Below are 15,754 nucleotides of genomic sequence, written 5' to 3'. Positions count from 1 at the left end.
AGGGATTCAGAGAGTGCTGATTGAAGCAGTAGAGACTGTTTTATCCTCAAAGCCTGGATGTCTATACAGGAAGAGGTAGATTCCTATTTAAGGCTAGGATGCCAAATCCACTCTGAATATCTGGCTGACTGAGTAACCAACTATAATAATAATGTTGGGGAGTAAAAGGGTATTTGTAATTGGAAGATCCTGGAAAATACTCATTGGGCTTTACAATTCCTATAGGGAAGTTGTGGCTGAGACATTGCTCGAAGATGGCTTTCTCATTCCAACCGCTGACACTGTGCAGATCTTAAATATTCCTCAAGGTTGGTATATCAAGTTGCTTTTTTTCCTTGGTTCTCCAACCATTGCCTGTTCAAAATCTGTGCAGATTACCTGCACTGGATCCTGGCAATCGATTTAGTTGCCTGTGGCCATTCCATTCAAACACTCAAAGTGATTATTAGGACTGGTTTGTCAAGAGCCTTGGTAGTACAGTGGTCTAAAGCACCCTGTTATTAAGAACAGCTGCCTGCAATTACTGCAGGTTCGAATCTCGCCAAGGCTCAAGGTTGACTCAGCCTTCCATCCTTTCTAAGGTAGGTAAATTGAGGACCCAGTTGTGGGGGCAATAAGCTGACTTTGTATAAATATACAAAAGGATGAAGGCTATTGCTTAACGCATTGTAAGCCGCCCTGAGTCTCCGGAGAAGGGCGGCATATAAATAATAAAAAAAAAAGATAAAAACCAAAGCTATGAAACTTCAAATTGGTAGGATTTCCAGGGCTAAAAAGAGATTTTGGCTGTCTTTCTAAAGATATGGGTTTTAATTTTAATTTAATCATCTGAAACTACCAAAAGCTCTTTACCATATGCCAGATCAGCAGGACTTTGATAATGGAGCACGTTCAGAAAAGTTTCTTCTGCAGGTTTTAACTTTCAGACAGTTTGGAAGAGAGAATGATGGCCCCTTGGGTAACATCTCAAATAATAGAAAGAAATCATGATCTATATTGGGGTGTCAAACTCAAGGCCTGCGGGCCATCCTGGAAACTATAAGAGTCTGGCCTACGTCACTTCGGCCCAGCCCACGCCATCCCGGCGTGTGTGCGTACGCACAGGCCCAGTTCTCCTCAGATAATTCGGGGCAGGTGGGGCAACTCTGGACCCCCTGCCTTGCTTTGTCCTCCACCACCGCTGCCTTGCTTCGTTCTTCGTCACTTCTTGCTCACCGCCGTAACCTAGCAGGAGGCTGAGCAACTGCCGCAACAGCCACAAAGCGAGGCAGTGGGAGGTGGGGGGGGTGGAGTACAAAGCAAGTCTGGGGGTACAGAGTTGCCCACCCCCATGGCCTGCACCGGCTTACCTGAGCTCCCCGTCAGCTAGGCACTGAAGCACCACAACTGCCACCGCAACAAGACACAGAGGAGGGGGGCTCTCCAAACTCTGTGTGTGTATGAGAGCGAGTGAGTGATCCCTGCTTCAGTTGGGGTATTCAAACTGCTGGCGGGGGGGGGGGGCAGAAGCCACCTGAGCAGCTGTTTTTCTCCCCATCCTCCCCACTCAAGCAGCAGTGGGCTCTGCGGGATAGCAAGGTCTCTCATTCTCCCCTGGCATGGCGAACTCCAGCTTCAGTCAGGGCATTCAAGTGGCTGGTGGCGGAAGCCATGATTGCCCCCTCCCCAACCAGCTAGCCAGCTAGCACCACCTGACCTGTTCCCTGCCTGGCCAGCCAGTGCAAAGCCTCACCATTCTCGTTGTCCTCGTCCTCCCCTCTCAGCAGTGGGACAGGGTCTCATTCCTGCCCCAGCACAGCGAACTCCGGATGTGGGCGTGAAGTGCCTGGCCCTGCAATGCTGAAGGCTGAATGAAGCCTTCAACTGAGTGAGTAAGTACTGTGGGGTCAGGCCCTTCACAGCTGTGTCCAGCCCGCCAGAGTTCACTGTACTGGGGCAGGAATGAGACCCTGTCCCACTACCGCTTGGGCGGGGAGGACGACCAGGAGGAGGAGGAGGAGGAGAACAGTGATGTCTTGTGCTGGCTGGTCAGGCAGGGAGCAGGTCAGGCAGTGATTGCTGGCTAGTTGAGGAGGGGGCAATCATTGCTGCCCCCTGCAACTTCAATGCCCTGACTGAAGCAGGGATCACGTGCTCTCTCTCTCATACACACACACAAACTCTCTCTCTCTCTCTCTCCCTCTCTCTCTCTGTCTCTGGAAAAAGAAGGGAAGGAATGAAGGGAAGGAAGGAAGGAGATTATAATGAGAGAGAATGAGGGTCTGAGGTAAATCCTGCCTTAGCACTTGGCCACCAGCAGCTCTGCTGCCTTTGGTTCCCTTCCTCCTGACCTCTCCTGGTGGTCTCCGATCCTATCACTGAGGATGCTTTGGTTACAGAGCTGGGTCTCCTTGTAAGGAGATGGAGTGGGCCTCCCTCTGACCCACACACTTTTCCCTCCTGCACACACCATGAGCAACCTGGCCAAGGAGAGCGAGCACAGCAGCAGTGGGAGCTGGCCATGCCCACCATGGCCACGCCCCCCCCCCCCCCGAAGTCACCACAATCCTGATGCGCCCCTCAATGAAATTAGTTTGACACCCCTGATTTACATAGTGAAAAATGAGCTCATACTAGTGAAGAATTCAAAAATTCAAGGAAAGAGTAATCACTGAGATTGTTGGGGGGTCTATGCCGTCTGACCCCCCAGTCATCCTGAATTATTTTTACAGTTACAACTCTTTTACATTTTTTATGTTCCAAGAAAATGTTTGCCCAAGGGCCTCATCTATTTTATTTTTCTTGCCCTTTTTAAAATAGTAGCCACGTATTTGTTGGGGTTTGTCCTTACACTTCTTTCTCTCTTTAAAACTGGGAATATTTATTACGTTTGTATTTCCTTGGCCCCCAAGGAATTAATATCAAAAATTAATTTTCTAACCTTTAAGGGTTAGAAAATTGGGTATTGGGTATTGTTGTTCATATATAATATTCAGTTTCTATTTTCCTTCCCTGCCCCTCTTTTGCCTTGTTGTTTGGAATGTAGAAACTCACAAGTGGGATTTTAAGATGCCTCGAGCATTTCTTCATTTCTGGCAGCCCCTACTGAGAGGTTTGCACTCCAGACATTTCACTCAGACTCTTTTGGAGAAAATGTTTGATGATTTGAAGGCCCACGCAAGGATCGTATCACTTCGGTCTCAGTACCTCATCAACTGGATCACAAAAATTCTGAAGGCTAACTTGCGAGTTAGTAAGTATTGGGAGGTGTTCAGACAAGATTTAAATTTTCACCTTGGCATATCTTCTCTTTATCAGTGTGAGGACTGATGAAAAACATAATTAGGGGACGAGAAAAATTATTAGCAGAAAAACAGGTTGCGTGATGCTCTAATGAAGGCTTTTGTATTCTGCAAAAATATATCCTCACCTATAAAATGCATGAAAATACTAAAACTTAAAGTAAGGTGTAATTTAGCAAAGATGTAAAATATCATTCTTTGCAGTGATCCTTACCAGGACAGGAATCGAGCAAAGGGTGCATTAAACACCAGTACATTTTGTGAATATGTTTGTGGTATTTTTATCAAATTTGTGAAGCAGGCTGTGTTCTGAAAGCTTGTCTTGAAAAGGCAAAAAAGTCAACAACAGCTTTCCAGATTCTGTTGTGATCACAACCAAGTCTGTCCTTTGGCTGCAGATTAAACATGTTGAGAAAGCAAAGAAATGGGTGAGTCTAATGGCCAGCAATGTGTTTTGTAGGGTATCATTATCATTGTTTGGGTTCCAGATAACTGCAGAACACAAAAGCCATCACTAGAGACGTTGAGGACTACACGTATACATAAAAAGAGAGCAGTCTGAACACTGAACATGCTTTGGAAAACTTTCACTATTGTTCAATTTAAGGTGCCAATCCATAAAATTGTGATCAACTGTTTGTATCAATTGAAAGTTGGACATTCACAGCACTAGACTGAAGTGTTGAAGTCTAGTTGGTAGTTCAGTATGTTGCCCTCAGTGTAGTTGTGTTGTGTGAACCCTAAGTAACAGCCATGATTAACTGAATAAATCGTTATTGAAACACAAAAGTGAATTTCTATGGAGATTCTCAGTCATCCAGGTCATGGCTGTCCCAAAGGTGCTTTTTCAAAAGACAACTGGACTTTGTTTTTCCTTGAAGACGTTTTGCTTCTCATCTAAGAAGCTTCTTCAGTTCTGAAGAACTGCACAGTATGAATGCCAAACTGGACATGGATCCAATGCATCAGCTTTGGTCAATGAACATGCTTCTGTCTCCTTCCCATGCTCCCATTTTATAGACAGAACTGGGGTTCAAACGTGGGAAGTGACCCCACGCAACACCCCAGTGCAACTGATGTTTGTGACATCTGAATTTCAACCCATATTTTTTTCACCTCTAATCTTTTCCTGAGTTTGGTAGTGAGAGCCTTCCTTCCTGTTTTTTCTTTTCTTTCCATGATTAAGAAAAGAAGTTAAAGTCTTCCAAAGCCAAGAAGAAGCAAAGCTGCTTGAGATTGTTCCATCACCATATTTCATTACAATGGTTGAAGCTTCTCAGAGATTGCCTAGATGCGCCTTGCTGGGCCAGTCCTCATCTCTTGCATCTGTAAGTACATCAGTAGAGTGGATCTGGGGCCACAAAGTGGCCTTCGTGATTCTGGGGCAGGGGAGAGTGGCAGGAAGGCAAGTTTTGGATCTCCTCGTTTTGGCTTTCATCGTTTCAAGATCCAAAATAAAATCTGGAAGGTCTCAGAAAGAGGCTCGTTTCTGAGAGTCCATCTGCTGAGTTTCACTCAATCAGTACTTCACAATTTTTTTTCAGTCATTGAGTCAATAAGAAAGGTTCAGAAAGTGCCAGAACCATCAGTCAGTGCAAAGATCCCCTCACTGTGCTTTCCTCTTCAAGAACGCAAGAGTTTCTGTTTTCCAGCAAAGAAAAGAGTGATTATACACGCATGTAGGCCTTCTCCAGTCTCCAGCATTTTTAAAGGCCCCTATTTGCCATTGGAACTGTTTTGCTTACCCATACCATAATGACAATTCTTAGGATATATTCGTTTTGCAAGAAAGTTCTTGAACACAGGTAGTCGACTTACAACCATTCATTTAATGACCATTCAAAGTTACAACAGTGCTGAAAAAAGTGAGTAATGACTGTTTTCCTCATGACCATTGCAACATCTCCATGGTCACATGATCAAAATTTATTCGCTTGGCAACTGACTCAAATTTATGATTGTTGCAATGTCCTGTGATCGTCACCTGTGGTCATGTGATCATCTTTTGTGACTTTCTGACAAGCAAAGTCAACGGGGAAGACAGTCATTTAACCATCATTGTACTAAACTAACTGCACTGCAGTGATTCACTTAATTGTGGCAAAAAATGTCGACAAATGGGGCAAAACTCACTTAATATCTGTCTTGTTTAGTAACAGAAATTTTGGGCTCAATGGTGGTCGTCGAGGACTACCTTTATAGATTTCTGATGGGTAAAGGGTCATATGTGAGGTCACATTTTATGAATTTTAGCTCAGGTAGTCCTCAACTTACAACAGTTCAATAAGTGACTGTTCAAAGCTACAACAGCGCTGAAAAAAGTGACTTATGACCATTTTTCACACTTTATAACCATTGCAGCATCCCCATGGTCACATGATCAAACTTCAGCTGCTTGGCAATTGATTCATATTTATGATGGTTGCAGGGTCCCGGGGTCATGTGATCCCCTTTGGCCACCTTCTGACAACCAGAGTCAATGGGGAAGCCAGATTCAGTTAACAACCATGTTACTAACTTAACACATGACATGATTCACTGAACAACTGTTTCACTTAAATTGTGGTCGTAACTTGAGGACTACCTTTACAAATCTGGTTTTGCTTGCCAGGATTCTGTTGAGTATGGAGCCTCCATTGCAGGCTGAGGCTCAAGAGAAGCTCCTCTACTTGACCTCTATTTACACTCAAGAAGATGGCGCCTTCCCCAGTTCTGGCTCTACACTGGACGTTTGTAAGCAGCCCATGTACACCGTGGAGAGCTTGCTGAAGCTCAGTGCTGCTGCAGCCTCCCACAAATTCTTAAAGAGAGCAGGGTGGACAGAGGTGTTGCCAGGAATGGTTAAAGAGAAAGGATTGGCTGAGGAAGAGGAGGAGGAGGAAGAAGAAGAGATGGACACTCAGTCACCATCACAGCAAGAACCTCTTTTCCTAGACGACCCAGCAGCTTTGGCTGAAAAAAGAAAAGCTCTTCAGGGGGGAGTCTGGCAAGTCGGCTCAGGTAAAGCGTGGGAGTTCGCATGTTTGGCATGTTAAGGGCAAAAAATGGGCCTGAGAGCTGCGTAGTTCATCTCTGAATAAACTTGTATAAATAAACCAGTGGTTGGAAGGTGCGAAACTGGAGGAATTTAGGCAGGAGGAAAGGAACATAGAGTTTAGATGAACTATGCCCCATAATTGCCTTTGCTTAATGGGATACCCCTTTTAATAGCAGATGCTCTTTCTTTTTCTTCTTTTTTTCTTTCTTTTTCCTTCCTTCCCTTTCTTTTTCTTTCTTTTCCTTCTTTCCTTCTCTCTTTCCTTTCTCTCTCTCTTTTTTTCTTTTTCTATGGTATTATAGCAGAGGATGAAACCCCGTCCATCCTCTAAGATAGCTGCTATTGGACAAAGGGAGCTTGGAGGTGTGCAACTGATAATTTCCTATTGTTATGATATCTCTCAAGTAGTTAGACATTTAGGTTTTCCAAGTGATGGAAAAGCCTGTTGTTGATAACCCATGCTTCTAACAGTATCTAGAAAATCTACAGTTAGTTCAGGCCTACCCCCAATTAGATTACTTGTAAGACCTCCTGTCTCCAGCTATCTGCTTTTTCTGTAATATCCAGCAGAGTTGGCATGACTCCTCTCTCAAGTCACCTAGTGGGACTCAAGGGGTGTAGCTTCTTGCTGAGGACCTGTCATATGGAACATCATGTTTGGATGGCTGTGACTCTGTCCTTCCTCACTGGGCCACACCATGGATTAGATTGAAAATGTTTGGTTCCAAGATGGGACCGTTTCTGAAAGAGCAGACGACCAAGGTGCTTTCAAGCAACTTTACCCAATTTCCAGTGGTATCAGAGCATTCTGAGAGTTGGAAGTTCACAGGTTTAAAAGTTGCCAAGGTTGGACACTCCTGCTGTACATTGTTCCCTTTTGGCTCAGTGCAGTGTTTTAACTCCACTCCTGTGACTTCCTGGGTGAGCTCTATCCATCATTGACTATACTTGATCTTGCTAAGGTCTATCCATTCCCCCTCACCACCACCACACACAGATGAACTGAAATGGAGAAATTTTCCTCTGGGAAAACTACCCGGCCAAACAGATGATCCCGATACCCTGCTAGTGGATAACTATACCATGATGTCGGCTCTTGACCAACTGGAGAATGGAGACAGGAAAAATTCCCCCAACACCGTGTGAGTATTTTCCTAGAGATTGGGGAAATTTCTATTGTTGGAGAAGAGTTAATGTTACCTCTCGGAAAAAGGAAGAGGGGGGGCTAGTTCAGTCTTGGCTGAATAATAATGATTAATGAGGAAGGCTTTGGGATGGTGGGCCTCTCTTGCCTACTCCTCTCAATTTGAAATGTCTCTAAGGTGGGTATCTGCAACCGGCAGGTCCGGAGCCGCATGGGTTCTTTGGGCTCTCTGCTGCGGCTCCTTGTCCCATCACTGGCTGACCTCGCCCTCTCCTCCCAGTCACTTCTTGCCTGTTTTGAGAAGGTAAGGGCGACGGGGGGGATAGAAAAGCTGCTGGGGCCGATTCTCTGGTGCCTCACTCTTGCTGGAGCTTCTTCCGGCCATGTTGGTGCTGGGCATGCCTTGGTCGCTTGGGGAGATGTGCAACCTGCTCTCTGCCCTGAGACACTGGCCTGGCCCGGCCACCAATCTCCCTCTCTGTGTGTGTCTCTCTATGTCTCTCTGTGTGTGCCTCTTCTCTTTTTCTCAGAAAGCTGGCGAGCTCTCTTTGGGGCTCTTCAATACTCCTTTTCTTTCTTATTTTTGGAAATCTGGGCTGGCTGAGGAACGAGCACAAGCTGTGGCAGAGGCTTCCCTCCTTCCCCTCCTCTTGCAACCCCCTGGCCAGCTGTGGTGGTGCCGGGAGGGTGTGCATGAGAAGCAGGGGGAGGAGGATGAGGAGGAAAGCCGTGGTTTGCGCTTGTTCCTTAGCCAGCCCGGATTTCCAAAAAGAAGAAAGGAGTAGCGAAGCGTCCCAAGGAGAGTTCACTGGGCTTTCCGAGAGTGAGAAGCTCCTTTTCTTTCTTCTTGGCAACTTTTTGGCAATCCAGGCTGGCTAAGGAACAAGCACAGGCTGAGGCGGAGGCTTCCCTCCTCCTCCTCCTTCCCCTCTTATGACCCCCTGGCCAGCTGTGGTGGAGCCAGGAGCACACGCATGAGCAGGGAGACCCTCTTCAAGTGAGCGTCCAGGCTCGGTCAAAGCACAGAAAAGGCACTCATGGGGAGGGCGGCCACTCACTTGAGGGTCTCCCCACTCATGCACACGCTCCCAGCCCCACCACAGCTGGCTAGGGGGTCGCGAGAGGAGGAAGAGGAGGAGGAGGAGGAGTTGGCCATGCCCACCCAGATTTTGTGTTTTTTTTTCTGTGGGAAACGGGTCCAAATGGCTCTTTGAGTGTTAAGGTTGCAGACCCCTGCTCTAAGGGCTACTGTTAGAATAAAATGAAGAGAAATATAATTATCTTCTGAGTTCCTCGGTCAGAAGTACAGATAGTCCTTGACTTACAATGGTCCATTTAGTGACCCTTCAAAATTACAATGGCACTGAAAAAAGTGACTCATGACCCCTTTTCACACTTTGGCCATTGCAGTATCCCCATGGTCACACAATCAAAATTCTGACACTTGACATATATTTATGACAATTGCAGTATCCCAAGGTCATGTGATTACCTTTTGAGACTTTATGACAAGCAAAGTCAATGGGAAAGTCAAGTTCACAACAACCTCTTAAGTGTTGCTAACTTAAGAACTGCAGTGATTCACTTAACAGTTGTGGCAAGGATTGTGGCACAATTGTGGTAAAATGGAGCAAAACATACTTAACAAATGTCTCACTTAGCAAGAAATTTTGGGCTCCGTTGTGGTCGTAAGTCGAGGACTACCTGTATAAACCTAAATGCTATTGCTATATCAAAAAAAAAAAAGGCTTTTCTCTGAACCAGTTTCAGATGCGATTCTGTTTGTATTCCCTTTGTCGTCATCTGCCTTGAGTTTTTATTTGAATCCTTAGCAACATTTGCTCTAGCAAACAAGCAGAAGTGCACTTGCCTTATGATGGAAGTGTGGCTTGTAAGAAAAGGAGGTTATCTTGACTTGGAAATCATGCTCAGACAGCAGCTTTTGTTCTGAGCAGGTGTGTGTGTGTGTGTGTGTTTCCTGTCAGATGTCACTCCTGGAGTTTGCACCTGTTGCTGAAGAGCAGAGAGGGAAACTGACAGGGGTTAACAACTGTTTTCCCCGCCTGCTTTTGCAAGCCAGAGGAAGAACTTGATTGACGTACAGGATGCACCTGCTTTCTGGGAGAAATTTTTGTCGAACAGTGAAATTTTTAGGATAGGCATAAACATTTCTTTCATAAGGCTTTGCCCATTCTAAAGTTCATAGCAGGGCCATTGTAATGTTACCTGCTTTTCTCCGCACCATTTATTCTCCAGAGTATGAATTCCATTTTGTGTTTGGTTACATCAAGATAAGCAAAGTCAATGGGTAAGCTAGATTAACAACCAGATTACCATCAATGGCAGTGATTCACTTAACAACTGTGGCAAGAAAGGTTGTAAAATGGGGCAAAACTCACTTAACAAATGTCTCACATAACAACATAAATTTTGGTCTCCATTGTGGTCATACGTCAAAGATTACCTGTACCAAGTTAATGTAGACAAACTAGAAGGAATAATTGGGGGGGACGTGATTCTAATAATCGGAAGAGTTTCTGTAATTACATTGCTGGTTGTTTTGTTCTTGCACTATGCCATGTATAAGTTGCCAAACTATCTCCCAGGGTGCCAAGCCACAAATTACTTAATTTCTCCAATTCAATTTCTCTGGATTCCAATGTGATTTGAATGATAGATGGATTGATTACAAACATCTATAGATCTGTCCAACTCAAACACAACTTTGGCAGCATAAAACAAAAAATAAACCATTTATCAGAGCCAGTTTACACATGGGTTATTTTTAATCATTATTAAAAATAACCCATGTGTAAACTGGCTCTGATAAATTATTCATTTTTATGTAAAATACGTATGTAGCCAACCATTTGGAACTCGCAATGCCAAAATAAACGATGTCTATTTGCAATAAATTGTTGTCCAGTCAAATTCAGGCTTTGATCAGGCTTGGATGGCTCCCCTTGTTTCAGTCTGAACTAAATAAACCAGGACCCAGATAAATTTTCCTACTCCCTGCTTTGCTTTTTGATTGGAATCTTCTAATTGTCCAAAAGCTTCCTAAAGAAGCTTGGAATGGGTCAATTCCATCATACTTCATGTGCCCCTCCATTTCCTGGAGGAGATGGTGTTCCCTTTCACCAGTTTTTACCACATGATGCAACCACGCTTGGTGAAGTAATTGTGTGCCGTGGTTCTTTCACCTCACTATTGTCCTGTTCTTTTTCCTACAGCTCATCAGAATGGTCTGGTTTCCTTACGGCAGGACTCTTATGGACCCAGAGCGAGCTTCATAAATTAAAGAGTGGGATTCAGCTTTTTTGAGTGGGAGATTCTATGTCAATGATATAACACAATGGGAGGTTTCCCTTGCCACTCGAAAGATGCCATGCCTGCCTGCTCTTTGAAAGTTCTTTTTGGTGCAATGCAGCTACTTCTCCATCATAGATATTCCTCCTGGACATTTAAAGGGTGTGGAGAAGCAGGCACACTTAATCCACTCAACAGATCTGTCCATTGCTTAAATTCATTTTTGTATTTTAAAAAAATAATTAAATGTTTTAATATTTTAATAGGTGTGTGCTTTTTATTTAAAAAGCATGTGTGTCATAAATTTGTACAGTATATCATTGTTGCTATGTTAGGTTCTTGTTAAGGTTTTTAAAAAACAAATTTAAAATATATACACTTGCTCTTTATTTGTCCGATGAAGCCATCTATGAAACTCCAAGTGGGTTTTGTTTTTTACAAAGAGGAAACAAGCAGTTTCAGAGCCTAAGTCAGTGTATCATTTATTGAATGCACATTAATTACTGGATATAAAGCATCTTTACAAAAGGTATTACACAGAAATTTGAACTATTCCAACAACACTAGAGAAAAGTCCTAAGATAAAGATTGAATAAACATTCTTATCCAGACTGGTCCCTAGAAACCAAAGGTTCAAGCAGGCTAGAATGGTAAGCAGGTTAAGTGATTGTTAGCATCCTTGAAGACTCTGCAAGAACAAAGTGCATCAATGGAGAAGTAGCAGCCTATGAAAGAGGATAAAAAAAAGACGCCATCCAACAATAAACTGTTTGTTCTAAGATTGGTTATGGCTCTTGCAAAACCACACAAGGTAGTTTAACTTATTAACTAATTGGAGGGCACCACTGTGCAAGTCTTGTAACAATGTTGAATGTGCTAAGCATTCAGTAGAAGTATTTATACTTTTTCTCACCCTTACTTGGCGGCTCAGACTACAGCATTAAGTCAAGATGGGCGTCCATCAACAGTGCCACAAAAACTGTTCCTCTTTTAATTAGGCCTGTACAAAGATGGATGCTACTGGTAGAGGGGAGAGGCATTTAACATAATGACAAGTATATTTGCTCTGTGGTCACTGACCACCAGAAAGCAACCAAGATAACTTCAGGCTGAGCTAAGATCATCACTGGTTTGATAAAGCAGTATTTACAACCAACCATATGCAAATGTATGTCAATGCAATATGCAAAAGTGTGAATTGTCTCATAAAGGGGAAAAATGGGGGTCTCTCCCAGAAGCTGATGCTTTGGAGCTTGGCCATTTCAGTTAAAGAGCATGCTTTCTTAAAAAGAAAGGCCTTGCCCATTATTGCTTACATGCAGCTACAGAGAAAAAGCACTGCAGTTTATAGTATTTACAAGACATGCATGCCAGCCCTGACCCAGAGCTAGTGACCTTTCCTGGTGCCCATGTTCCTTTTCCCTTATTCTACTATCCAAAGAAGTGGTTGAGGCTACCACTTGTGATGTACACTCTGCTCCTTGCATTTATAAAAGTCATTATCATACCTCTCACTGCAGGGATGGGCAACTTTATGACCAGTGGACTTCAACTCCCAGAATTCCTAAACCATTCTGGTTTAGGAATTCTGGGAGTTAAAGTCCACAGGTCATAAAGTTGCCATAGTTGTCCACCCCATCTTATTGGATCAGGGCAATTAAAGTATATCTTCATTCTTTGTCATTGAGACTTACCTTATATTTGGGTCAACAGAAAAAAACCCAAAGATTTTTTAAATATATATATATATCGGTCTTCGGTTATTTGGGTTTTCTCCCACGTAAAATTGGAAGTGTCTTGGCGACCTTTTGACAAAGTCTCATTCGTCATCTTCAGGCGGTGTTTTCAGCTTCATGCTTCTACGAAGCCAAAAACACCACCTGAAGATGACGAATGAGACTTTGTCGAAATGTCGCCAAGACACTTCCAATTTTACGCAGGAGAAAACCCGAATAACCAAAGACCTACATACAAACACCCGCGAAAACCTCAGAAAACTGTGTGTGTGTGTGTGTGTGTGTACACGTACATACATATACATATACATGCATGCATATATATATATATATATATATATATATATATATATATATATATAATACACACATATATACACACACACACATATATATACATATATATACACACACACACACATAAACATACACATATATATACATATTTTTTGGGAACAATTAAAGTGTAATGTTTAATTCTATCAATGAAAAAAGTAAACAACTGTAAATACTACAAAGGGACTAACAATAATTATAAGATATACAAGCAAAAAAGGATTACTAAATATTTACATAATCACTGAAGCTCACATTTCAAAATTATTTCATCTATCCCAGTTCTCAGTAGCTAAGCAAACAGTATTAAATATTGATTTAACAGTATATTACAGAAAATTCAAATGCAAATAAATAATTTATAGGATGGGGTTTTCTGGTTTTTCAAGCTAGACAGAGCGATTATAGCCGCCTGATACACAAATAAATAAATAAACACTCTGCTCTCAAAAAGAGCATTTAAAAGAACATGTATTTACAATATAGGCAGTTGTGATTTTTTATATATATCATCCCTTCTATATAAGAAGAAATTCAGCATTGAGAGACAAAGGCAGTGAAATGTCAGTTTGGAACTGGTATTGAAAAAATCCAGACAGAAAGAAGTAAACTGATTTAACAAATGCTACAACAGTTTCAGAGAAAAATAATTAGCAAAAAAACCAAACCCAAACACTGTTTTAAAATTGCCATTATCTACTTGCTTTTACAGATTAGATTCTGAAATATTTTTTTTACAAAAAGGGAATTCCTTCCTTGAGGAAAAGAGGTGCTACAGAGAGTATACAACTTCTTCTCCATAGCATTACTTCCCAAGAAAGCACACAAGAGACTTGTAACATTTTAAATATATTGCTAACAATATATAGAATATAATATATAGTTTTACTGACAGTAAAATATTTTCATCCTTAATTTTTTTTAAAAAAAACCATGCAGTAGCTTTTGCTCAGCATTCGGTGTGCTGAAAGATTCTGCTAGAATTGTTTACAAGATTACCTTACGATAGGGATAAAATGGAAAACACCTATTTTATATATAGAGAGAGAAACTGGATTCCATGCAAAAAATATGAGCACACAAATTTCAACTGAAAAACTATACTTCTATAATGATCCTTTTAAAAACAAAAGCAGGATGTATAGCACTTTTACTGTCAATAGCCATGTATAAATATGAACATACGTCTTATTAACATGAGTATTTTACAAAAAAAATTCTCTGCAAGAATGTATTAATAAATAGACAATATATAATTTATGCAGCATAATGCTCTTAAATGCCCACACATTAGCAGTGTGCATTATAGTAATAAAATGGAATTCAAAATTTGCCTGTTATTTTTTTTTCTATAAACTGCTAAGTGCCCATTTTAAATAAAAAGATTTATAATCCTCCATGAGCTACTCCCCTTTGACACACAGTGTCACAAACATAGTGATGAAAGTACAATATTGAGCTAATCTAGAGATGGCTTTTATACATTTTTTTATACATCAAGAAAGATACAATTTGTATCAACAAACAAAAAGTCGTTTCTGGTTATTTGAGGTGTTGCTCTCAGCTACTTTTAAAAGAGAAGAAATCTCAAAAAAAGTGGGGTTTTGTCCTCATTGATAAAAGGGTCTAGATAACTCAAGGGTTTTCTTTGTTTTGTTTTTACAGCGAAAGGGCCAAATATTGCGAAGAATATTCAGGGCACAGATTAAACCAAAGGGCAAATCTGCATTTTTCTTCAGTGCTTCTTAAAGCACTGGATAAAACTGGGAATGCTGGGGTCTGCAATGCAGTAAACTCAGCATGGTGCACCATCCAAACTTAATCCAATAGCAGCCACAACAAAAAAAAGCCACCAGTGTGCCAGCAGTAATTTGAAAAAAGCTGTACCATGACAAGTACATGGGGTCATGTCAGGTGATCCACCACCATTTTCCTACAGGGAAATAAAGCTTGTCTTTAAAATCAGAAGACAGCTTTGTGGAAGAGCAAACATGCTACAGGCAGGTGACATCAACATCTCTTGTGGTTGGAAAGTTGTTAGATGAATTACTGTCATTCTTCTCTCTAGAGCAGTGTTTCTCAGACTTAGCAATTTTAAGATGAGTGGATTTCAACTCCCAGAATTCATATTGGCTGGGAAATTCTTGGAGTTGAAGTCCTTCTTAAAAATTGTCCAGGTTGAAAAACACTATTCTGGGGAAATGCTACCCCTAGGTAGCCTTCTTTAATATGTTCAGCAGAATCTCAATCATCTAAACAAGTTCTTTCTTGTTAGTATCAATGCACAAGTATACTTGTTGTGGACACCGAGATAGAATCACCCAGTTAGTGACATCATCCCTGTCTAGATCCACCTTGAATATCCTACCTGATGCCAAACAGAAATAAATTAAGCAGCCATTCTGGGCATTGCTGGGAATTATTCCAGCAACATGAAACACCCTTTGGATTATTCCTCACAACCCCAATCCCCTGGGTCTGAAAACAAAAATTCAGAAAGCAGCTTGGAAGCCATTCTCAAAACACCAGAAACAACCCTGACGGCAGCCTCGCGTTCCATGTGTTTCCTAGTCAGAAACATTTAGGCAGTGTCACACCTTCTCATGAAGAAACCGAAGGCCAGTAACTCGGCCTTCTCGACTTTCATGAAAAAAAACTACAGTAGAAGTCAACAAGTCCTAGCTCGAGACATATCGAGTTAGTAATGGTTCAAAATGTTCAAAGACATGTTTGGATTTTAAAAGGGTGTCCACTCAGGGCAGCTTTAAAAAAAGAAAATGGAAAAGCTACTACACCTGGATAAATATCTCTTAGGGGAGACATTTAGCTACAAAAGTTACCCGCTCTTGAGCAAAAATACCCAAACATTTGCTGAGATGATTTGAGTCAGTCAAACAGCTCCAAAGAAGCA

The 15,754-nt window shown here is 41.9% G+C and overlaps 1 protein-coding gene across 3 annotated transcripts in view; it reads left to right on the top strand.

Annotated features, from left to right (window-relative positions):
• The window catches only part of LAS1L (LAS1 like ribosome biogenesis factor), a 29,443-nt gene extending 18,409 nt beyond the window's left edge, over window positions 1–11,034 (top strand). Inside the window, exons 9-14 of one of the 3 annotated variants that reach the window (XM_070952143.1) lie at window positions 226–308; window positions 3,026–3,232; window positions 4,468–4,609; window positions 5,893–6,281; window positions 7,316–7,460; window positions 10,696–11,034. In XM_070952143.1, coding sequence (XP_070808244.1) covers window positions 226–308; window positions 3,026–3,232; window positions 4,468–4,609; window positions 5,893–6,281; window positions 7,316–7,460; window positions 10,696–10,786 — 1,057 coding nt within the window. In that variant the 3' untranslated portion in view covers window positions 10,787–11,034. Of the gene's footprint in view, window positions 1–225; window positions 309–3,025; window positions 3,233–4,467; window positions 4,610–5,892; window positions 6,282–7,315; window positions 7,461–7,640; window positions 7,786–10,695 lie in introns of those variants that run through there. The other 2 variants (XM_070952142.1, XM_070952141.1) reach the window with 2 other exon arrangements.
• The last annotated feature ends 4,720 nt before the right edge of the window (window positions 11,035–15,754 follow it).

This window comes from Pituophis catenifer, unplaced genomic scaffold, assembly GCF_029215685.1.
Source record: "Pituophis catenifer annectens isolate HBS135680 unplaced genomic scaffold, rPitCat1.0.hap2 SCAF_11, whole genome shotgun sequence".
Taxonomy (NCBI): domain Eukaryota; kingdom Metazoa; phylum Chordata; class Lepidosauria; order Squamata; family Colubridae; genus Pituophis; species Pituophis catenifer.
Note: the sequence above shows the minus strand (reverse complement) of the source record. Positions and strands in the feature narration are given on the sequence as shown.